The 26,257-nt window shown below is 40.1% G+C and overlaps 1 protein-coding gene across 1 annotated transcript in view; it reads left to right on the top strand.

Annotated features, from left to right (window-relative positions):
- The window catches only part of znhit6 (zinc finger HIT-type containing 6), a 31,008-nt gene extending 5,617 nt beyond the window's left edge, over nt 1–25,391 (top strand). The window contains exons 5-10 of the mRNA XM_018694025.2: nt 926–1,029; nt 12,464–12,532; nt 12,686–12,766; nt 15,631–15,711; nt 22,114–22,238; nt 24,576–25,391. Coding sequence (XP_018549541.1) covers nt 926–1,029; nt 12,464–12,532; nt 12,686–12,766; nt 15,631–15,711; nt 22,114–22,238; nt 24,576–25,075 — 960 coding nt within the window. The 3' untranslated portion in view covers nt 25,076–25,391. The remainder of the gene's footprint in view (nt 1–925; nt 1,030–12,463; nt 12,533–12,685; nt 12,767–15,630; nt 15,712–22,113; nt 22,239–24,575) is intronic.
- The last annotated feature ends 866 nt before the right edge of the window (nt 25,392–26,257 follow it).

Below are 26,257 nucleotides of genomic sequence, written 5' to 3'. Positions count from 1 at the left end.
GTGCAGTAATCTGTTATTAGCGTGGTATAGCCCTGGCTTTTTACTAAATCTCTTTTACTGTGTCTTATTAGCTGCCAATCTGAAGTCATGATGGAGTTACAGGAGTGCCAGAAAGGAAAAGGCCTGTCCTTTCAAATTTAGATGAGGGCAGTAAGGAGAAGTTCAGGTCATCTCTGGTTAAATTGGTAATGAAACTTGCACAGCCGGATTTATTGATGCAGAACAGATGTTTGGTATTTAGATCTATTTGTTCTTAGAGAAGATGCCCACCCCCCCACTGACTTTTCCATTGAACTGAAATGTCACACAGTCTGTGGTCCCAAAAATCTGTTCAAGGCTAAGAATAGAAGCTCTCTGTTACATCCTGCTTCACCGAGCGGTCGTTGTGTCTGGAGTTTGCAGCTGTGAAATCTTTATTAACAGTCTGATAGCTATTGTGTGTTGTTTATGAACTTAGGTATGTTTTTGGGCTGTTATAAGAACTAGTGCAGTGCCTGTTCAAAATCTCCTTGTCAGTGGGGGATGATTACTTGGCCTATGTTAATCCAGCTTGCAGCTTTCTCGATAGCATCATTGTCGTCATCAATATAGTTGTCTCTCCCAAGGAATCCTTTCTGGGCTGCAGTGTGGCTGCAGTGTGTGGGGTCAGTCTGTCTTGTTTGTTGCTACTGTAGTTGACTGCTCCACTCTGACAGTACTGCCTTTCCTTAAAACCCTGACATCTGCATCTGAGTGCTGTGCTGCCCTCATGGTGTAGTTCCATCTTTTTCTTCATGTCCGGTAACATGTAGAAAAGAAATATTTGAAGCTTTCTTGAGAGAAAAACTTTACAGTCGACTCAGCACTTAAATGATTCAGTGATTATCAGAATTATTGAATGATTTTCTTGTTGCTGATTGACTGTCTTTAATGTTCTGTGGTCCAGGCAAAGAAGCTGGCAGCCAGTGCCAGAAAGATGAACATCACGCTGAGATTACTCCCCATCACCTTCACTAAGAGCAAAGAAAACTCCACCTTCTTCCATACAAAGTAAGAATACAGTTGCTTGGATACAGATGATGTATGTTTACTTTAAACAGAGTGTTATTATTTTTCTCATCCCTAGTGTTGCAGGAGAAACTCAAAACAATTTTTTTTTCAATTTAGCCAAGATTGCAGAGGTAATTTAATGATTCAGGCTCAGCAGTGAGTCACTTTTCTTCCTCTTTGGCACAATTAAATAAGCAGCAGGGATATTCTTATTATTTTAAATAAGACTACAAATGCTTTTATTTTGTCATTACTGTCTTGACCATAATAAACCATGACCATAATAAAATATGTAAATAATTATCCTTTTCTTAAATATCTTACACTGGTGCTGCCGTATGATAGAGAAAACAAAACACAAACTCGGGTGATAGTAATACAATGCCACTGGTGTTTGGATTTCCATCAGAGCAGCACCGCTATTAGCCCAAACATTGTGAGACTGTTTATGATTCACTCAGTCACAGTCAAAGACAACATTTCACGGTTTTCTGCTGAGGTTAAGCCCTGCTTAGTCTGCAGCAAAATGAGCTTCTGATTAGTGATGTTTTACTTAACCACAGGATGGCACTCTTGTTAAGCCCTAACAGCAGTTGTATCTAGTGCTGGCTCCCCTCAGGTTATCTCCAGGCACTCCTGTGCATGATGATGAAACATGGACCTCTACCCATGTCTGTGAAATATTGGTTACCTGAGGCAGTCGAGGTGACTGACATTCTCACCAGTCTGTAACAAACTGAGATGAGTTGAGGCTGTTGTACAGGGAGGGAGCCTTTCAAGCCGATGAGTTGTAGCCATCCCCTCGGCCCTTTTCATCAGTGACGGTATATTTGAAGCTTTTCAGCCAGCACATGCACACTTCCTGCTGAAGATCAGCGAAGCTGTATTTCATGCTGCAGACAAACCAACATTGGGCATTTTTCCCCTCCAGTATGACAGTAGCCTAGTAAAAGGAACAATCTGCAAACTACTGCAAGACCGAAGTTAATAAAAAACAGTTAAACCCAGGTTAAGTGTGTTTCATATTCTGTAATAATGTATTATGCCTTTTTGTAATTTATCAATACACTTTTTGAAGAGGCACATTGTTTGATTAAATTTGGAGCATATTAAAAATGTATTTGAACATCATTATACCCATCATCTGTGGGTCTATCCCCTCACAGTCAAATATTACAAGACCAGTAGTCATAAAAGATTGATATAATAGCTTGGTGTGACTACACTAGATGCAGATTAGTTTCAGAGCAATCTATGAGAATTGGTTGTTTACAGGCTCATCTTTACCTCACCTGCAATGTGTTGGAATTTAGTTTCAAAGTATAAATTAGTTTTGTAACATGTTGTCGCTGGATAGTCTTGTGTTGTGTCTCAATTTTGTAGACTCCCACACTCACACTTGGTATTTTGAGTGCACAAGTGCACTAACACTGACAAGTATGGAAACACGCAGCGTACTCTAAGTACCAGGATGGTGCACTCAAAATGGTCAGAAGATTAAGTGAGGAATGATCGACACTTGTCACACTCAATGGTTCCCATCTTGGCCATGCAGTGAAAGGGGAGGAACCACCAATGTATTTTCAAATTTGTGAAAATGGCGGCACCCAATGTGGCGTAATTTACATGTTACATGAAACAAGGGGCACATATAAGAAAGCAAAATGTTACTTTTTAAGTAAAGTGATCAAAGCAGGCGTCGGGTGACAGTTGTCAAATGTGTTGCTATTGTCATTTCCCAATAGCAACACGAACACAGCTGTGTTCGATTTGAGACAACTACCCTCTCAAAGTCCACACACCACTCCAGTGAGTATAGTGTGTACATGTTATACAACATGTAAGTGTACAAACTGAAGTATCCAATTTGAGATACAGCATTTGAGTCATTTACTGAAGTCAGTGATTATGGTCACAAAATGTGAAGCATCTTCAGAAGAGCATTGTCTTGTTAGACTTTGGCTTAAAGAGAAAAGAATAAAAAACAACTGAAAGACACCTTGTGACCAATGCAGAAACTGTAGTAAGAGGCAAGAAGACATTTTTGTTATTCATTTATCTTTTATATTACACTTAGCACCTATAATAACACACATAATAACACACAACTGGTGAACAAGGTTGGTGCTGTTGTTATTTAACCTATCCCCATTAGTGGTTTAGTCATTTTGGGAGAAATTGTTTCAGTGTAGTCAACATTGCAGACTCACACTAATTTAGAGACTAAGGCTCATTACCTCCATGAGACCCTGAAGTAGTGAGTAATTCTTTCGCATGGGCTTGTTTCCAGTTTTGCTCAATTCCACTGGTGGTCTTGTCATGTCTGGCACCTTCTCTCCCTCCTTGGACAACCTTCTGCCACTCATTTTCCCATTTCTTTTGAGGCTGAGCCCTGCCACTCTAATCCCTCAGTGGAAGAATAGAGGAGGGGGAAAATGGTTATTGAACTGCATATTAAAGTTTTACGAGTCTAAAATGCCCAGGGACAACATTGGGTGCCAATCAGGATTGCCACTAAAAGAATCCTTTGTGAGTCCCTCCAGCTGGTTTTATGTTGTTACTTTCCCTTTCACCACCCTCTTTTCCATCCTTAAAGTCTACCACTCTGTCATGTCTGTCTCTGGTGTGTTCGCAGGCAGTGAGTTAAACATGCACGTCACATCTCAGGATGAGGCAACGTTATGTCAGGTTATAGTAGCAGACTCTGCCCACCCTCCAACACCATACTCCCCGTTCCCAACTCAACACTTGTCAGATGGTGACAGAGAGTTTTTTGTGGGATGAGACCACTATGTCTGTGAAGTTTTTAGTTATTTTATAAAGGTTCAGCACTGGGGGAAATGAGCTAAATTCCCAAAACTGCTCCAGCAAAAGACACAAGAAGAGTCTTTATGCTTTTGCTGTGACAGCATCCGAAGAGGAATCACAAGCCAGCTGCACAGTCTTATTTCTTTGTTTAGTCTGGTTAGTCTCGCCATGTCTCACTGTGAAGATTATTCAACTAACCGCAACAATGTACCGTTCACAGACCAGCAAATGGACACAAGGGATGGGATAGGTATACAATAAATTGTGAGGGAGAGAGAGAATGTGCTTCAGAATGTACCAAGTACATAATATAAAAAGCAGATGTGTGAGCAGTGTGACTGCAGCTGGTTAGCGACATATTCATGCTACGCACTCACACTGCCAGAGAAGGATCATTACTGGCAGACAGCTGACTAGAGTGCTTTCATGCCTGGTGATGGTGTGTGCGTGTGCGTGAGTGTGAGTCTGCAAGCATGTGTCTCTTTGATTAAATGTTTGTACGCAAAATAATGGCTGCGCAACTACTTTCTTTCCACCTCTTGCCGGTGACTAATTTCAAAAACAAGGCATGAACAGTAAAGAGATTGACGAAAAATTACAGGCTGCCTCTCAGTCCAGCCCTTGGAGGGTAAGTATATAATAGCTGGCATTTGGCAGAACATTGGGAGTAGCTGTGTTAGGATGGAATTATGTTTTCTACAGCCTCAGCCTGGCATGGCAGGGCATTTTCCTCATAGATGGCTTGAGTGGACTGGACAACATATTGCAGAAGTAGTTACTGTGGATAATAACTGAACATATTTCTATAATAACTCAAGATAATTAGTAATATGAGCTGGTGTGGATTTGTGCCATGTATGTCAGTATGTCCCACATATTGAGAATCAACCTCAATTAACCCAGTTCTTTTGGTCAGAGGAGACTTAATTTTGTTCTCAGATATTGACGACCACTGAAGAGCAACGAACTCTGAAAGAATACTTTTTGTAGATGGAGTTAAGTTCAACACAGAATTGAGTAAATAGGTCTGTTTGAGACACTATGTGTGATGCCGTGCCTTATGTAGGCCTAAGACCTAAGGTAGAAGGAGATTAAGAGAGAGAGAGTTAAACTGTTCTTGTTACATGCAGGTGTAGTTCAACTCTGAGTTATTATGCAAGTTTGAAGTTAATACGTTTTGTGGTGTTTCTGTTTTGGGCAATTGCAGTCAGCAGTGTCTGAGAAAATGGTCCACAGTGGTGATGATGTTAGCATCACTGTCAATACTGAGTTCCTTCTTCTTCTCGGGGGAGAAGTAGTAGTCTGAACGTGACAAATCAGATGAGCAGGGTAGGTGTCGGAGGTTCAAATCCATATTTGGCAGAGGAAAGCACACAGGTCGATGTTGTCTGTTTTCTTAGACAGTGCTTACTCGCAGTGTTTAACTCATCTCTTCTACCTTAGGCCACAAACTTGTCAATCAGCCCTCGTAGAGCCACAAAAGAATCAAGAGATTGCCATCCAATTCTTTTTCATCACATGCTTGTTTGCAGTTCTGAAAGGAAAGGGGTATGCTGTCATACTTTTTTGCTGATGATGTGCTGGTGGGACAGTACTAAATGCCATGTCATGGCCGCCTGTTGATCACCTCTATCTAGAACTAATAACTTCTCTCACTAATCTCAATAATGGCAGCTGGCCTGCTCAAATCTTAATAACACATCATTTAACCTGAGCATCGAGCAAGCTGACCTGTTGATCCAACTAAAAAAGAAGAAACATGAATAGTGTTGTCAACATTTGAAAGACCACTTGCACATTCTCCTACATACACTCTGGAGAAGCATGTTCTAGCCCAACGTCTGCCATTCTTCAACAAACCTCCCCAGATTTCATTACAGCTGCAACAGCATGGCAAAGGACCTGATGTCTACATGTGGCACAAAACTATTGAAAGCTAAAAGAACATCGAGAACTTACTGTCACCAATACGTAATGGTTTGGTCCTGTTCCCAAGCCTAGTGAGAATATGACTAATCAGCAGAGTTATCGCCTGCTGTGAAGGTTAAGTGGAAATGTGCTTGCAGATCATGCTACAGCTAAACCTTGCAATACTGGAACAATGAAAAAGAGTTATAATTTAGCACCTCCATTAAGCCAATTAATGCAATTTTGAAAATTCTGTAATGTAGAAGTGACGTTCATCAGCGGAGTATGAAATATTGCACTTGATGAATAAATGCAGTAGTGAATTAAAGCAGACAGAGCCATATTTCACCACATATTTCATGGTGGGGGACGACTATTCATCACTTCGCAAGCTCATATGCACTACGACTCTTGACTTTCCAAAAATTAAGTTCAAATGAAACAATCAGCAGCAGCTTTAGTCAAATGTTTTTTAGGCTCCAACAGACAGCCTTCTGGCTGTCATTGGCTTGATTAACCACTGCTGATGCAGAACAGAGTCTGTGCCGGCTGCCATCCGAGGCAAACCTCACATCAGAATGGCAAGCAGCAGTTTCATCAGTATTGCAAACGCTGTCATCACAGTTGGTCACATAACTGTGGGCTACACACTGCTCTCTGGCTCTGAGAGAAATTCCAAACTGTAAATTAACCAGAGATGTGAGTGTGCAGCATGAACTAGAGAGAATATAAACTTGCCATGTGTCATGTTTGGTTGACTGAATCTTAATAATTAGGTTTCCATGTGTAGTTCAGAGTTAATCACATAGTTTTGTACTTGGACAGAAGAACTTCAGTGTTAATGACTTTTGGCCATGAAACCTTTCTCACTTTTTCAATCCACACTGATACTTCAGCTCTAGAAGTGGCTTCATTGGCAAAACCTATTGACAACTATTAGATGGATTACCATGAAATTTGTTACAGACATTCATGATCCTCAGAGGATTAATCTTAATAACTTGGGTTATTTAACTTTTAATCTAGCACAACCATCAGGTCAAACTTTCCACTTGTCCAGCATGTGATCCATTACTGCATGCCCACAGCTAATGACCAGGCATATCAGACCCAAATTTACATTTTTTACTGCCATTAGTGGTTAGAATCTAAGAGTAGCAAAAATGCCACCCCTTTTTTCATCCTTTCAGATTTTTTTCCCTCTCAAAAGTAATGCTCATCAAGACCACAGGGAGCTAGCAGAGTGGCTGTAGACTGGTTGTCTTACACAGGTGCTTGGACCCAGAGCATATTAACATCTGTGTTCTGGACTTTTCAGGGAAAGCAGACCCATGACTTAACATTGCAGCAATTACCCAAAAACTAAGGTTCAAGCCAGAACATAAAGAAAGGAGTCTTAAGATGCAGCTGCCTGTAATCTTTGTCTCCTCCCCCCTTTCGTCCATCAGCCTCTCAGCCACTCCACCCTCTGAGGTTGTGGATCCAACTATAGCTTTGCATACTGGATTTATTTGTTGTATCTCAGTAGAGAGGCCCCAAAGTCCTGTCATCTCATTCCACCGACACCCACTTGCCACCCCAACCCTGGCATCTGCCTCTGATGGGCAGATACGTAGGACACATGGATTCATATGTTGCGCCATTTTTGTTGGATCTGTCCAATCCTTAATCCAGCCAGATGGGTTTCTGTTCTGACTGCCAGACCACCAGTCATGCTTTCTGCTTTCTAGTGTTGATGGCATAAGCAACTCCAAATCGCTTAATCAACAGAGTGTGCTCTTGTTAATGAATTCATCCATTCTCCTCTGAGTCTGCTTTATTTCTCGGTCTCCCTCATGGATAATGGCAGCTGAAGTTGCATCCTGAGTTGCCAAAGGGTCCAGCATGCATAAAACAAACTAGTTCATATGACACATCATCTGACCAGGTTTTATACCTGTTTTATTGGCTATTAAACTTGAAGGCAGAGCAAAAGAGCTTGACACCTGATCCCTCTCCAAGAATATTTTGTCTTTGCTTGCCTTTGTTGTTTCAACGCAATGAGTCATACAAGATAACTACTTACAATTTTTGAAAAGCCTTTCTTCAAAGGCCTTCATGGTCACGCAACTGTTTGCACAGAAAACGACAGAAATAGCTGTGTGAAGATGAAAATGAGAAAGCTTGAGAGAGAGAGAGAGAGATTCAAACACTATGTTTCTTTTACACTCACTTTGTGAGTCATTACATGAAGTGGGGTTGTCTGTTTTGGAAAGCTCTGAAATTAACTGAGAACCTGCCTGTTTAAGAAGAGATTTATTTCTAGAAATTTAACAGATTTACACTAAATCCCATGCAATAAGTCATCTGCTGCCTTACATGGCCTTTATTAATGGGTAGTTTTTCCACCAGAAGGGATTATTCATCTAACAGCCTGTTGGACCACAACAAGCTTAACTATATAAAATGAGACTGGCGTATGACCAGAATAAAGTGGAAAAATGTAAACATGTAAACATTATTAATACTGTGCCACTGATTAACTTTTTGGTAACAAAATCTGATCTGATTCCTTCAATTCTATCAACTCATGACTGAGTTACTGTAGTGGTATCAATCTGTAATTGTATGTGTGTGTTCACACATATGTGATGGTGACTATCCTTAAGGCTTTTTAGATTATTCAGGACAGTTTATGATCACCTGTACTGTTGGAGAGAGGGCACTATTAAATGATCTAACTATCACTTTGTAATAAGTGCACTGAGGCCTTAATTATTTCCAGTTTGTTTTGTAAGACCTTTATTATATGTTTTAAATTGAAATATTACCATTTGTACACTTACGGACACCAGGCTTTGTATTTCTAAAGCTCTTCAGGGCAAAAATGACTAATTTGGATGTTGGCAGGGATGACCATGTCCTCTGAAGATTTTTGTTTTTTATTTGAAAGACAAAACCCTGAATCATCACTCACACTTTTGCTGACTTTTCAGTCTCGCCTCAGGACTTGAATTGGTAGCTTGCTATTAAAATCAGTCCCATCATCAATTGACTGAAATATTTTAGCTTTTTATTTTTATAAATTCATAACAGGCCTTTCCTCCTAGAAGGGGCTTTCTGTAGACCTACCTTAAAGGTTCCAAGTTTTCATTAGAAGTGCAGAAGTGCAAGTGGTTTTCAGCTATTTTTATTGTGTAAATATTGTATAACCCAGTGAGGGAAACAAAATACTATTGTTCTGCCAATTTAAGAAAGAGGAAACAGCAGCCACATGGAAAGCAGCAAGAGATGACAGAGATGACCACTTCAATCCTCCCTACACTACTCATGCTGCTGAAAATAATTTGAAACCCAAAGTTTTGTTTTTTTTGTTTGTTTTTTTTTTTTTTTACCCAAGACACTGAGGTTTCAGAATGAAACAAAAATAAACACAATCTGAGTACAGGGTTCACGATATTACTTCCAGAACCGATGATAAACTTCCCTGGCTACCCTCGGAAAATCTGGACTCTGGAGACCTCTTTTCCTCACTTCTATTCAAACACAAAACACACACACACGTTACAGATTGATACCCATTCAGTAGATCATTCATGAACTTAGAGATTTCAAGGAATCAGGTTTTGTCCTTAGGAACAAGCAGTTAAGCAGTATTAATAATGAAATATGTTTACATTTTTTTCCAGTCTATCCTGACCTTGTACAAATTAGTTTTTATTCAGTTGGGCTTAGTTTTTGTTCCCCCACTAGCTGTTTGATGAAAAATCCCTCTTGAAGAAAAAATGCCCTTAAATGTAGGACATGTAAAGTAGCAGATTTCTTTTTGCATGGAATTCTATTGAGGTTATAAACCTTTCAACATAGTCTTATTTATTGTTATTTAAGCGCCTAATCTTTTTAAACAGGTGTGTTTTCAGGAGCAGTTGTATTCCTGTGCCTGTGAGGGAGCTGTACGGCACTACTGCCTTTTTATTGTTTGCTACTACTCTCCCTTAGAGTTTAAATGCCTTCCTCAAGGCCCTCCAGCAATAACCGTTGAGGGACCAGGCAGTGCGTTCTGTTAGTTTTAAGGAGGTTATGGTATTCATAGCAGTTGTCCTCTGCTGTTAGTGCTTCTGTTTTGACTTTTTTATGCTGCTCTCTCCTCGTTTATCCCGAGAATGAATGATGGCTCTTATCCCAGGTATGCAGCGTGGCCTTGCCTGAAATGATTGCATGCATCTTTGGACAAGCCCCTTTTCCATTGAAAGACATAGTTTCCATTTGCTGTAATGACAGAATAATGGCATCACACCTGGTGCCACACCCTCATTTGCTTGCACATACAAACACACACACATACCTGCGCACATATGCAAGTGCACATACACTGACGCACCAAAGAAGAAACTCAGCCAAAACTAAGCAAACACATAAATTCCTCTGACTGGGGTTAGAGGTGTTGGGTACCTCCTACCATTACGTAGGGAATCCCCTCCCAGCTCCTGCTCTACAATCCCAAACAGCGCCTGCTGCTGCCTTCGCTACCTGCAGCTTTACTCCTTCAACCAAGTGGAAACTCATAACCACCTTTCATTGGGTGTTCTGCCAGTTCTGCACATATTTCTTTTGAACTCCTCCTACCCATCCTGTTTCTGTTTTCAAGGGAAAAAAACATGCCCCCCTGTTGTATAATATTGCCACCTGGACACCACAAAGCAACACCACAAGCATAAGAACTGTGCCTGGTGCCAAAAGACACATGGAGTAAACCTGAGCAGCTTTGGCCAGTGATTATGAAGCTTTGCAGAATATGTTTTTAAAATCTTTTCTTTATTTTATTTATTTGGCCAATATTTGCTGTGCTAGCCCATTGTATTGTAGCTTGTAGCTTGTACCTGGTAACCCAAAAAGTGCACAAAAGTGACCCAAACAAAAGCTGAATATGTGCCAAATATGAGAATGAAACACTCGCTGCAGTTATTGTCCTGCAATAATGTATAAACGGTAAAATATACATTTGATGTAAAATACATATTTCTCACCTCAAAATCCTTTCAGGTGTCTGCATCTGAGCCTTGTTGTAGCTGCCTTACGTTATGGTTTGTCGATCAGTGTGGCTGGCTCACACCTTTGCCCAGAGTAAAATAAAGACCAAGAAGTTAGCAGGAAATTTGGTACTTACATTAATGACCATCAGAGCATGAATCCAAATGACTTTGTTGATTTGTTGACTTATTATGAGGGTCCATCTCTACAACATTTTCACATGCACTGACTCATCTAAATAAAGAGTTATGGACTGTTTTTTCTTAGAGATTAATTGTTTAGTCTAGGAACTGGCAAAAAAAATTAAAATTTAAAATTTTTCTCAGAGACCAAGGTAACCTCTTTATATGTGTTCTTTTGTCCATTTAACAAGTCTAAACCCCAGAGATATTTCATCCTCACTTACATAAACCAAAAGAAAGTAGTAATTCTCCACAACTGAGAGGCTGGAACCACATCATTTTCCAGAGTGGCTTCTTAAATAATGACTAAAATAATCTTTTAATTTTGTTTCAAAAGGAGATTATTCTTTCTATCCTCCAGAATGAGCTGAAATATCTCCAAGGTAACTACAGATAGCTGTGCACAACTTTGTTTTTAGAAAAGGACACAAAAGTTTTATATTAAAGATATCAAAAGAAACCTCCAAGCCATGCTCTAAATCTCTCTTGGTGAGTACTAAAGCCCTAATAACAAGGTTTCATGCGTGCACCTTACAATTAAGCTTTGCGTCTTTCTGAGGGTATGTTTCATCTTCATTCCTCAGATCCATCAAGGCCTCCATCCTCCTACTCTGATGGAGAAGAGGTTGATGAATCAGCTCCACCCTAAATATGGCAAATTCTGTGGTCTTGGTCAACACAAGTGCTTGTAGTTATGTGCAGCACTCAGTATGTGGGGTATATGACTCTGGAAGGGCATTGAGCTGGAGTTTCTGATGCCTTGCCAATAGCCTTTATTCTGTTTTGCAGGGGCAGCAACAGTTGTACATTTGTTTTTCACTTGGGTTTATCTATAAAGAGTCAACCCTCTCTGAAAAGTCAAATTTAATCAGACATGACAAATTGGTGTGTAAGTTGCCATAGTTCAAATGACTGGGAGTGACCGTAGACAGCAAGTTACTTTAATTACTCTAATTTAAAAAAAAAAAAAAATTAAAAAAAGGGAGGGATTACATCTTGTTATTCATACCTCCCAAATGGTTTGATAAATCACATTTTGTTGGCTATTTCTGCATCATGGTGACAGTAGTAGATATGAGCACAGCAGCTGTTTAGGGGATAAATGTTTGGTTGTAGTGCACGCCCAGCAACCCAGAAAACGCAACCGCATTTAAGAGTTACTGCCGCAAAGCATTACCCCAGAAGAGGTGATCATTATGTGATATCCACCAGCTGGTGTCCTAGTATTGAGTGTATATGTCATGGTCTCCATGGCAACTCTGGTTTATTCATTTACACACACATACACACGCGGTCACACAGATGGACAAGATCTTGGAAGCAGCCAGTTGTATTGTCTTGGACAGATTAAGACTGAATCCATTTTATGCTCTGAATTTAAACAAGGGCATTTGTGTTTGACTGAGAAGGGGGATACTGTGAGAGCAGTGGTGACCTCATCTATCTTGTGTTGAAAAACAGACATCAACCACTACTGTTTTTGATAAGCAGAAACAAAAAAAATACTTTTTCTTTGTCTCATTCAGAGAAAAACGGTTCATGTGGCACCTGAAGCTCATCTTTCCTCAGAGCAGCACAGAGTTCAGTCAGAGGAGGTGAGTTACACAACAATATTCAATTTCTTTAATAATAGACCCATCAAATTTTCTGCTGAAGCACCAGTGTTGACTATCTGTAAGTGTTTCAGTACTGAGAAGGAGAACTTGTTGCTGGAGAGAACATTTTAATACATATCTCTTTTGTTTTAGGGTGTCCGACAGACAAACCTTGGAGCAGATCTTGACCCCTTATATCCACCCTACAGAGTCGGATCCTGTGACACGCCAAAAGTGAGCTTTGTCCCGTTAACACTTAAGTTACATGTAATATTTTTGTTTTGTTTGGAACCAATGCACCTTTTTCACTCCTGATACTGATACCACCGTAAAGGACCACGGTACCCCCCCCCCCAAAAAAATGTAAAATCGTTAAACCTCTCGTACTCCTCCTGAATGAGCTCTGGTTCTTGAACTGGTTCTGTTCAGGATTATTGAAACCTTGGTGCTATCCAGCGAACCAGCCCACGTTTACACCAGTTTTTAGCAGACCCACTGTACTCACTGTCCAATATACAATGTGTATCACATTGATTACCCATGAGCTTTTGTACCTGAAACATCTGTAATAACACTACACTCTTTTTTTCTGCTATTTCTCACATGCCTTCTCCATACTCTCTTTCTAACCTGTAGAATATGATATGCCCACTCATGTTGTCATGGTCTACACTTGAAAACCTACAATTTTTAAATTCCAACTTGTATATGTGGTTGATCGATCCAAATTATTGTATTGGTGCATCCTCTAATTGTTAGTATTTACCTGCCAGTTTGGAAACCGCTTCCATGTCCAGCTGTGTTCATGTATTATGGCCAAGTAGCCAATTTACAGTCACTACAGGCCATTCTGAGCTCATAAGCTTAAGTGAAGACTGTGTCTATATTCTTACCAAAAAGTCAAGGGCATTGTCTAAAGTGTCTGTTGCTTTGTCACTGTGTTTTTGGTTTGGGTTCATTTATTGCCATTGACCACAGTTCCTGCTGAATGCTGGAGCAGAACCAGAAACCTCAGATTAATATGTTGCATTCAGTGGTGGAAATTCAACCACTCAATTGTTTTGCTTCAGTCACTGGACTCATGAACAGAAACTGAAAACTTAACAATGTGATAATAGACCTAGAAATCAACACTAGTTTGATATATGGCTTGGAAGACTTCTAACTTTAAGCATAATGACGGCTCCTTAGCTCGTTGTTTTCTCTTGAAAAGCTCAAATGAGCTGTTTTACTGTTGGCAACAACTATGAGACTGTGTATTAGTTTGTGGATTCATAATAACTGGGAAAGAGAGTGGAGAAAACAAAGCTAATTGAATTTCTCACAATAATTGCTGTTGAAATGCAGCGATAGTGATATCTGCTCTTTTAGCAGCATAGTATAACACCAAACACTGCCCTTGTTTCCAACACCAGTGTGACGCAGTTACATTCATCTGTTATTGCATCATATTGTCAAGGGAGTGTTACATAGCATATGAGCATTGTGTATTGTTTAAAGCTGTTCTGTCGAGATGCAGCCTGAGGATCACTGCTGTGCTGTGTATGAATCAGTTGTTAAATCTAGAGCTGATACTGTCTAATCCATCAGGTGATTGACAGAAAATTAATTGGAAACTATTTTAATCATCAAAAATGTTCTCTGGTCCCAGCTTCTTAAATGGAACAACTTGTTATTTTTCTTTGATATATATATAACAACTGAATATCTTAAATTTTCAGACTGTTAGTCAGACAAAATAAGCAAATTGAAGACATTACTGTGGCCTCTGAGAAATTGTGAATGTCATTTTTCACATTTCATAGACCAGGCAATTAATTAGTTGCAGCCCTCGTTAAAGCACAGAAATACAATGACTGCTGTGTTTTAGATTTCCATTCCAGCCTCCCCATTCTTTATCTAAAAATATTATCCATTTGTAGCCTTGACTGCAGCTTTGGTTTTGATGACCTGTAGCAGGTCCACTGTCGCCTGCACGCCAGACCAGAGCCCCTATAATTGAGTTTGGCAGCAGTGTGTTTGGGGATTATGCCTCAGTTACAGACTAAGTACAAATCAGCCTGCATGCACAAGAGTCATGTATACAAAAGGAATGGATCAAGGCACAGATAATGCTCTAAATGGATTGATTTAAAGTATTTTATTTTGAAGACTCTTATCTCCTCTCCACAGCAAATTTAAAATATATTTTCTATTTAAAAATGAAATTAATTGTATAATGTGAATGTATGATGAATATAACACTATGTTGATCTGTGCCACCTCACTTTGTCACATCAACTTGAATGTAAATGTTTCCCATAGAGTAAATGATTTATTTCAGTGCAGTAGAGGAGAAAAATCAGTTAGTGAATTTATTAACTGACCTTATTCAAAGGTCATTTTCTATCCTGATCTTTCATATCAACCAGCTCAATCCAATTTCACTCACACAGGATTCGGTTGAGGTCCTGTTATGTTCTGTTCCGTCTAATTCCCACAATCTTACTTTCCTACGTTTATCTTTGTAATTTTGCTCTTGCTTCACTTTCTTTTTCATTTCCCAGGCTTGTGTTTCTCTCAACATGAACTTCAGTCTTTGAACAAGGCAGACTCTTTGATTGCAGAACACTCAGTATTTCTAATCTGAACCTCCTAACAGAGCAGCGATCTGACTCCTCTGACCCAAGCTTTGTGCTGATAACAGTCAGCAGTAAGCATATTGTAGACTGGTGTACTTTTTTTTTTAAACAGACACCTGACTTGGCCCAGAGCCAACCATTTAGCACACAGCCTCTGCTTAGTCTATATTCAAGTGAGTGGAGGTTAACACTCCATGGCCCATTGGCTGGCTGTTTACAGTGGCTGTCAGTTGTATGGAGGATTGTCCCATACACAAGATACTCAGTCAGAGCCTGTACATATATCAGTCAGCATGCCAGACAAGCGTACATTTAGGCCTCTGCTGTGCTTCACTCAATGAGCTCTTTGTGTTTTGACCTTTACTGTGGCCACCAAAAAAACTGCAGAGTCTATGCACCCATATCTTTTGTTCTCTTTTAGGCGAGGTTGGATTTTAGTCTCTAACTCTCCTGTGTTGATGTGAATTTCTGTTTCAGGTTGAAGATGTATGTGCATGCCACATTTGATAATGTGAAAGTCTTCATGAAGGCAGAGGGGAGAAAGGCTAACTCTGTGAGGTGAGATTTGCTCTCTACTTGTCACCTGTCTAATTTCCTGTGATGAATAACGTGATATTTTCTTGGTTGTAGTTCCCTAGTCATTTAAACTGTAGGCTCAAACCAAGCTCATGATCTGTGAGGGTTGAACAAGTGGGTGCTTGCTGTTAATGGTACATAGCCTTATTTACCAAGAGCCTCAGCCATTGTTGCAATAACAAGACAAGAGGTTAGTGTGCATCCTCTGGGCAGAGCTACTTCTTCATCCTGTCATGTTGAACTGAGGGTAGACTGGACAAGATCAAATAGTAATAAAATAGATAATAAATTATCTTCAAGTGTGTCAGCATCCGGTCATTACTCAGACATGTGGTCTGCATGGCCGCTCCGACCATTCGATTAGGCCTGGTAATAAATTATAAAGTATTATTATTATTCAGTGTGTATGAAATCAACGTGATTTGTTTATGAACATGACATCACTGACTTGTAAATTCCTACGAAGCTACGCAGACTTTCGGCAGCAAGGCCTTAAGCGATTTCCAACATTGAGAAATGCCACTGATCAAGAAGATTCTCTGCAACTTTTATCTCCGTTTTCCATTCCTGCCTTCTTTCACTTTCTCACTCATTCACTTTCTGTTTCCATAGTTTCTGTCCTCTCTTCCCACCTTATCTGTCTTCCATACTTTCTCTCTTTCATTTTTTTAATGAGGGTCGGAGGATGGCGTTGATAGCACCCGTTTGCCTCGCCTACCTTCAAATTCTTTGGCTGTCCTCCATTTCCACTTAGTCGTGGAGTGAATGATGATCCTTGGTGCTCATAATCATTACCCCCCTGGCCAGCATGGAACGTCATGAAACCTCCCGTCCCATCCTTTATCCTTTTGTTTTGCCCAGGGGGCTGGGCCACACACTCTCTTGTAAGCAGATAAATTATATTGTAAGGCAGCATATAGAGAGGAATTACTGAAAGACGAGCGTGAGATGTGACAGCTCAGTGTATGTGAGCCAAGATTTAGCACGAGCTGTCAGGTTGGCACCTTTAACCCTATTATGACTTTAATGAAAGTTTGAATGTTTTTAAATGTGCCATTATCTCTGATGCCACACCTTTACAATGCCAACTTTATGACTGCATAATATAATGACAGTGTTAAAATTTACTTTCCTGCATTTTTTCACATGTTCATAACTAAACTAACATATAAATAATTGTGTCAGATATTTGTTTCTGAACAGAAAGTGTTATTTACTACCACATTAAAGCCTCCAGCATGTTTGTGAGCATTTATAGGTAGGCCCTGATCAAAATTTGTGATTAATAACTTTTTCCAGTTTGCCCGAGTTGCTCCTTCTCCATGTTTATATGAATGCAGACTTTATTACACTAACACCACACAAACAAGGAACACTTGTGCCCCTCCAAAATGTTACATAAGCATGAAGAGATTGCGAAAGCCAGATAAACCCAAGGTTCCCCTCCTTCACTGGTGGTAGTGATATAGGTAGTGTAATAGGACATGACTGTGCAGATGTTTTGTGATTTTGCTCACAGGAGGAGCCCAGGGCTAAATATATATATGTGCCATGTATTATGTGTAGTTTAATGTTATGAATTTAAGCTCAGTGATACCTTTCTTTTAACAATGTTGCCCACAGTGTTGCGCCTTCATAAAGAGTATACTTAATTGCTGCTGTGCGAGTCTCCACTTACCTGAGTGCTTTCATCCCAAAGCCTCCTGGCTCTAAAACCACGTGTTGATTTTTAAACTAATAGTAATGACAAAGATGGTGATGATAAAGTTTTGCAGAGTGTTTCCATAATGAAATTAAAATGGAAACATTTGAGTCGACTTCCCAAAACTTTAACATTCTACAAATTCAAATTTTACTCATCTTTACAAGGTGTGCAAGTGAAGTCAACCTACACAGAAATAATATTGTTTCCCCTGGAATGACAAACATGCAACAGTGAACTGTCAGTGGGAAACATACTATATATCACTGCTAAAACTTTGTTTGTTGCTGTACAGATAAGTTGCATGAACAGACCCAGAAAAAGACTAAATGAAAAAGTTTTTAACGACTGATAGCTAAAGAGAGGACAACAAATATGAAGTGATAAGGGCTTCTATACAGCTGACTTAAATACACAGTTTCTGAATAAAACAGTAGAATGTACATATTTTCATGAACTTGTCCACAGAACAATCGGAACATCCTCTGTCTGTGATTTACCTTAAAATAGGACCAGGCATCCATTTTACACCAGCAGATTATTCTATTGTTTATACCTTTAGGCCTTGTTTAATGTAATGTTTCTCAATTCCTGTTGAGATAAATAAACGTGTCAATTTCTCACTCACATCTCCATATACACAGACCACTGGTTTTACACCTGTTTTTTGGCCACTCAGTATTGGTGGCGGGTTTTCCTGCCATTTCCTGAGAAATTTTCAATAAATGAGTCATAACATTTGCTGTCATCCACATAAAAGCGTTATCCGTTTCTGGTGGAAGATTTTGTAAGTGACTCCTACAGCTACTAACCTGATACAGTCATAAAGCAAACAAGTGGAGACGGGATGTTTTGACTATGTCTTGTCAAGTCTGTGGTAATGAGTAATTCAGTGGCATAAATCTCGCTCTCTACCTTCCTGTCATAACTTAATAGCTTTGAGTATGGGTTTGCATAATGAGGGCCTGCTGAGTTTGTAATTCTTAGCAAGTGTTTATTGTCAACACTGTATTGAGGGTAGATGAATGGATGGAGGGCAAAATTAGGATGCTCGCCCAACAGAGAATTACCTTACATTAACTGGCACAGTTGCATAACAGGACCATGGCCAAAGTATAGCTCTAATGAGAAGAGAGGCCCCCTCCAGACTGAGGTCTCATCTCCTTTTAGGGGTCCCAATCAGGGTCAAACCACAAAGGGGCCTCCACTTTTTTTAAATAAATGCAGTCTTAAGGGTAAACCCCTAATTTTGAACTGTATCATTAATGTTATGAAGTCATGGATGGCAGTTGTCATGACTACCCAGAGGCCATTCGCTAAGTCTAACACAAAGGGTATGAGTGCATCATTTGTTGTTGAATGTCTACGGGAATATCAGCCCAGTCAAATAAAGGAGCTCTTGTGCTAAACTAAACATAAATGTGACCAGTCAACATCCTCTTACTGGAAAGAAGACAGACTGTGCATCAAGAGAACCATTCACACCCCTCTGGATGTTTGTTTGTGTTATTTTTTTAATGTTTATTTTTATTCATTCCACTCCTGAGATCCAGAGGATGCCCTCTCCCCCTTTCCGTTACCTTTTCTTTCCTTCTCACCGCAGTGTTGACGTGTCAGGAGTGGAGATTCTGGTTTTACATTTGCAGCCAAAAAAGGAAACCTGTGTGTGTGTATTCTGTTTTTTTTAACCACTGTTTGGACCCATAAGACACTGATGTTTCTGTCCTGCCGAAGCAGTGTTTTCTCTCACATATTTGTGGCAAACCCTCTCCTTAGCCCTCCTGAGCCTGTTGATCTGTTCTCCCTCAGCTTTCCCTAAAGCTATGTTCAAGTTTGTTTCTGTGCAGCAGATGCTTCCTCAGATCTCCTGCAGTGCTGGAGTGTTCAATGCCACTTTTAACATTGTGGTAGTTTTTCTGCCTGTATAAATTTGTGGTCTTTCTTTATTTAATGTTCCACACAGCCACAGATGTACGTTGAGATTATGGGGAAGGTTATTTGCAAAACAAACTAGTTCATACAAAGTGTCTTCAGACCACATCTAAATGCAAGAGTGTTTACACATGTTCCTAATGGCCTCGCTTGAAAGGACGGTGAAAAGCTTGTTGTTCTAGGGTGAACAAGATGTACTTATCTGTCAAATATGGGACTTGAGGAGATAAAGCCACACACTTTCTGACAGTGTATCCCAACCCCAAAATAATCTGTGCCACAAATGCTCCTCCATGCACCACAGAAGCAACCATAACACATCCAGTGAAATTCAGTAGTACCCAATTAATTTTGACATGCCACTTAACTTGCTCTGCAGTTTTATTGATGTGATCTCACCCAGAACCAAAATGCGAAGTTTGGTTTGCATAGTTTGGTTCTCATTGACTTTGACAATGGCAAATGTTGTGTATTTATGTGATCATGAGATTCACTTTTAAAAACAATAATTGAACATTGAGAAACTAAAGTTTCTCTTGTCTAAATAAAGCTAAAACAGTGTGTTTACAATGGGGTCCACTTCCAGCTGGTCTGGTTTCAGGGTTGAGTTTGCCCAAGAAAGGTTAAGTCCAAATGGACTGGTTGTAGGTAGTTGAAGACATTTCATCGGTCATCCAAGAGACCTCTTGGTCAGACTTACTGGTGGGGGGTAGAGGGGGATCCTGGTATTTGACCTCTTTGGGGTCATTATCAAATTCACTTTTTCTGTAGACCAAAATGTGCATAATATCTATGTCTGGCTCAAAGATTTCAGAGATGCACATTTTCACATCAGTTGTGGTTTTTATACATTCCAACACTGGCATAAGCAGCATATACATACAGTACATCTGTCAACGTCTGATTTATACATTCTCAACATTTATAAATGAGGCCCTGATCTGTCTCAATCATAAGGATGCATAGCACTGAGGACATGGTATTGGCAACAAAAAAGCTGACATAAAAAATGACTATGAAACTCTGGAAAACTTTTTTGCCACCAGCAGCATCCAAAGAGCATCTAAGTTCAACATGAACCCAAACAAGAACATTTGTCTTACAATATGTTACACTGAGTCAGTTTCACAAAATATTGCTGGTATCAACTAGTGGATAGCTGTGGACATGACCAATTTATTTTTGTGCTAGACTAACCCAAGATTTCAACATTATTATTTGTTATCACAATAATTTCTGTTCAATATCAAAATACTTTAAATGTTTCTTTACCACGGCTATCTCCCTACTGATGGGTCTCAGCCGTGGAAGGGAAAACAATAGGAACCTCCCTGGAGAGAACATCAGTCTTGTCCTCTGCTCTGTTAATTCACTAGAACACTATATAGAGACCAGATGTGTGTGTGTTCTTGGCTGAGCCATCCGGCCGTGTTTTTAAAAATGGCCAGAGCTTTAATAATCCCATCGACACCACAGGGAGCCACAATCTGCTTTGCCATCTCTCCTTCGTTCTCTGTTGTTTACAAACACTGATGTTTTAGTTTAGCTCGTATATCATAAAAATAAAAAACATCCCTGAACATTAATTTATTACACGTTAGACACAAAAACAAATGAAATGGAAACAGCATTTGTCGGGTACACACATTACAATGCCGTGTTTTATAACATATCAGCTTCACAAACTGCTTTCACTGATTTCACCTTTTTCGTTCTATCTTCAACTTGTGCAAAATATTGTGTCCATCTACACATAGGTTATTTCTACTTTTCTGATGTGGCGGCCTGTCAGAAATACCCAGCAGCCAGTCGTTCTACTGTGGCAAGAAACTTCCTGTGTGTTTTGAGACCCACAAACTATCACTTTTTTCCTTTATCCTGCCCCGCAGGACGTGCCAACACATATTGCCGTTTATTTGTGGGATTGTGTAAAATGATCTTGAGCCCACCTAAGACAAACTCTTCCAGGAGGGAGGACTTCTTGGAAGCTGGCACTCTAGTAAAGACCTGTAAATGTCAATTTATAGCAGAGTGCTTTGATTGGCTTGAGGAGTGGGTGTCTACTCCAGTCTGCTTGTGCTTTTAGCAAAACAAACAAGGGCTCAATAATCTTGGGTCTGTCAGGGGTTTGACATCTTGTAGGGATGGTGCCAGTTACTGTATATACCCAAAACACTGTATCTGATGCTTTGCATTTGGGTGTTGACAGCCTAAGCTGGATGGTTCTGAATCAGTTGAGTGTTGAGGCAGCCCATGTCTCCCAAGAATCCAGTTAACTATTTAGTCTAGTGATTTATGACCATCCCTAATGCATGACAGGACTACTTAAGAGACAAGACTAGACTGATGTCATCTCATACAAAGGGCTAAAGGGGAGGGGTGAGACAGCAGCTTCATGTGCTTGTGAGTGATGCTGTTGATTCTTGGTAAAGTCAGTTCCAACTCTGTAGAGAAACACCAAGCAGGATATTCACTTCGCCAAGCCATGACTCAAATCTCTATCAATCCTCAAAAGATTTTCAGCCATCAACATGCCACAGGCAGCTGGAAATAAAAAACTGCAGTTGCCGGTTGAAGAGTTTCAGCAACTGTGGCCATGTTTTTGCTCTGTCTTCATTGCTACCTAGCTCCTACAAACTTTAGATTGCATAGTATGAGCCCAATATCACATAAATTACGTAGCAATTGTAATTGCGTTGTCTTGTAATCACCTCTTTGTCTTTTTTGTGTCTCAATTTTATCTGAAACAGGTATCATGAGTTGGACATGCAGAAGAGCCTAAGGGACAACTTAAGCTACAAAACACTGATTGAATATCCTGTCCTGCATATTGTACTCAGAGAACACTGGAAGGACTACCCACTGAAAGGACCAGGTAAAAAAAACACCCTTATCTAGTTTTAAATGTCATGAAGTCCTGCCATTATGCTAATTTCTGCACCAATACTAATCTACTGATGCTTAGTGGCAAAGAATAATTTCTTCATCTCTATATTCAGCTTAATTCATCCCTTGTTCCTTTTCACCTATGCTTTCTGTAACTAAACAGAAGTGTGGATACATGACACGGATCAAAATTCTACGTAGCCTCAAAACACCAACCCCTGTCCACTCCCCCGATTCCAACAGCACTGTATCATGTCCTGGTTTCTCCAGCTGAGACTTTTAAGACTCTCTGTTCCCATATTTTTCACTATGGCAACATGCTACCCCAACGGAAATTAGTGTGTTCTGCACAGCATCATGCACACCAAGTTAACCTCAACAGCCACCGTGGCCAAAAAGAGGATCAAACATGGTTTACAGTTGAACAGTGACCTCATGAGTTGTGAAATGACAGAAGATGAGAAAACAAAAGGACAACCTATACTTTTTTTCTCACCTGTTTGTCAGTTTCATCTAGTGTCGGATGTTTATATCATGAAAAAACATACAGCGGGTTTTTTTTTCTTTTTCTTAGTGCACAGTGTGGTCAAACAGTGTCTATCTCAGTAGGGTTAGCATGGTCACAAAAGATCACACAAACCCAGTATCATTACACTGTCAGGCCCAGACAGGCTGAATGACGAATAAGGTAATTTTAGTCTGAGTGTGTGTGTGTGTGTGTTTTCAGTGATAAGGCCTTGGTGCCACACTGTTTTGCTATAATGTTAGCCATAGAAACATCCTGATAATTGCGCATGCCATGGCCTGGGAAGCTGGGCAGGAAGCGATAACAAGCAATCGGACACTGTGGCAGTGGCATATTCAGTGAGGATAAAGTAATGTTGAGGGCCTAGCAGGCTCCATACAGGCAGCGTGCAGCTGGTCAGTGTGCTGGTTTAAACTGCTTCGAGCCAGTCAAGCTTGACTCTGTATTCATGGCCTCATTGACCCTAAGTCAGTACCTCTGTGATAAGGTTTTTGCCATGCTATTGTTTGGGTCAGGTTGCCAACTGACCTTTTAATGTCACACTTCCAAATGTAGCTGCTCCTCTATAGGTGCTCTACAGAGAGAGAGAGAGCTGGTTTGCATAAGAAGTCTTCAACAAAATATTCAGTCAGCACCACTGACAAAAATCAAAACACACTCACCCTGTCACCTCTTTCACAGCTTTGATTTCAGTCTCTCACTATGGGGTATTTCCCTCAAAGAATTAGCCGTGGGGTGAATACTGGGTGCCAGCGCTGTTAGATTAGTTAGCCTTGTTATAAGGGTAAAGAAAATTTGTCCTCTGAAGTGAGAAAACACATGCTTAAATAACAAGTGACATTGTGTCAGACATACATAAAGGTTGTAACTGAATGACTGTTTCTGTGAGTACAGGAGATAGCATATCCCACTGAGAGACATTTCACTCGTTACTCAGAGAACTGAGGTGTAACACAAGTAACCTAAAGATTTATTGACAAGTCTGTCATTAGAACAACAATTAAATCTAAGTTTGTAATCGGTTCTAATTCTGTGTTTGTTAGTGTTTGTTAGCATTGCACTTGCAGGTCTTTATTTTTATTTATGGTCTGTTGAGAATGCACATTTTCCAACTATAACTCAAACTCTTATTATTATTTATGTGAATGAACCTCAAAGTTATGTGGTCAAAGTGACATAGGGCCTTTAAATTCTGTAAGCGATGGTCTGTGCAAAAGACAAATGGTTAATGGCAGACAGGCGTAGTTTTTTAATTGCACCTCGTGTTACAGCACAAAGAAAAGCTGAATTACATTCATCTTTCATATTATAGCCTCAGTCAGCTGGATAACCATTTTTTTAGGATGCAGGCGAAAATGCATTGGCCATGCCTCTTGAGTTCTAACAGAATTTTACGCCGATGGGTTCATGCATATCATTGCATGCATTTTATGATTCACCAGACTGTGGGGACATGATGTTGGAGAGTAATTGCTTATAATTCACAATTATCCTTTTACAGTTGCTCATTGTACAGCCTTTCTTTCACATGTGTCCACCCTGCTTTATTGCATAACTAACTGCTTGGCATGCTGCCTCATCCTGGAAACCTGCATGGAGCCAAAACGTAGCGTCGTCATTCCCAAACTAATTGTACTGACCCTGTCTTTCCCACTGTTTCTGTTTGAGCATCTCCACTGTGCCCTAACCATTTTTTATGCAAACTGATCACCCTGATCATTATAAGAACGTGAAAGAATTTTACTGTTGCAATAGCCATGTTTAATCATGTTGTACACAAATGGGGTCATATTTTTTCAGCTGCGCCTGCGTCAGCCCGGAGTAGTTTTGCTACAAAAAGTGAAGGGGTGAACCAAGAGAAGGAGGATGTGACCCAAATTTCACCATACTGCGCCACAGGAGGAACCAACATCTGGACGGGAACCCCAGAGACCAGGTCTGGAGTTGAACCCCCACAGGAGAAAAGGGCCAAGAAAAAATCAGTAGAGGAAGAGGTAGAAGAGGGAGAGATCTTAGGCAGTAGTGAAGAAGATAATGAGGAGGAAGAAGGAAATGCAGAAGAAATTACCCCTTGTGATAATAGCTGTGGTGCTGCCAAACACCCTGCTCGTGACATGCAGGTGATTAAAGATGAACTGGGAGACAGTGTGGACATTAATGCTGATGATGGCGTTAATAAACCCAGTGACAGCCGCAGGGATCGGTCTATAAATGAGGACATAACTGGTTCCACTGATGATAATTCAGCTGCCGCAGAGAGTGCTGAGGTCAGCATGATTAAGGATGATGCTGTGAAATAGCTTGGGCCTGTTCATACCGATCACTGTCAAGATGAGAATGAGTCAGCTAAAGCTGCTGACAGCTGTGGATTGGAATGATAATACCCAGATGTTGATGAAATGAGTGAGGAGGCAGACATATCTGACAGGACGTCATGAATATTGTGGCAGTGTTTTCAGTCTTTTTTACACAAATTGTTTTAAGTGACAAGAATAGTAATTTCCTAAATGTATCATTGTGTATACAGAGAATAATTTCAGTGTTAATGTTTATAATTTAGGCTTAGCCTATCTGTCTGGAAGCATACTTTCTTAAATAAAGACTTTTTTTGGAAAACTTTGTTTGGAAATTTGTGTTATACTGCTGTACATCTGTGGTGGATGCTGACCCTGGTATCACACTAAGGAAAACGAAAATGTCACATTTAGGTCATCTCATCTGCATTTGTAAATCATTTTCAAAGCTCATTCTTTACCTCGGAAACAGTGATTGACTGTCCTCATCACACATGCTCTGCTCATGCTCTGAAAGTCCCATCTGAGGGTCCATTTATATAGGATATGATCAAAAACTCCAGAACACGTAATAAATGGACCTTGAGGTGAAATGGTTTTGTCAAGTCCTGTTCCCCAGGTCGGTAGTGTTGTGCTTTGATACAAAGTGTCCCTCAAGTGCCTAGGAAAAAGGAAATGTTCCTCTCCCTCTGCTTGTGGAATATTGCGACGATGATTGTGTCGGTAACTTGCTTGCTTATGAACAAAGCTCAATAGTTAAGTCTCAGCACATTACACTCTTCAGTATATATCTTTGTGTCTAACACTCATAAGGTAATGTGTCCCTTTGTTGACTGTTTGTTTTAATCACCTTTGAATCTCAGCAAATTTCACCTCTCTGTCCAGCTCCAGTAAGACCATTAGTCTCATTTTTCCATCAGCTAATAAAAGTTAATGTGGACATGCTCGATTTTCTGACACCTCTGGGGTGTCTCCCTGTGTGAATGTTTTTACGCATGCGGTGCCTCTACATGCCGTCTTCTTACCTAATGTTAGTTTATTACAACGACAGAGTGCCAGTAATAACCGACAGTATAGCCCATTGGTGGGGCCTGTGTTTATAGATGTGTTTTTATAACCTCTCCTAACCTCTTTTGGATGTTAACCCCTGCGGACGTGCGGTCTTTGATGTCTGGACTGTGATGACGC

The sequence above is a fragment of the Lates calcarifer genome, linkage group LG17 (assembly GCF_001640805.2).
Source record: "Lates calcarifer isolate ASB-BC8 linkage group LG17, TLL_Latcal_v3, whole genome shotgun sequence".
Taxonomy (NCBI): Eukaryota; Metazoa; Chordata; class Actinopteri; family Centropomidae; genus Lates; species Lates calcarifer.
Note: the sequence above shows the minus strand (reverse complement) of the source record. Positions and strands in the feature narration are given on the sequence as shown.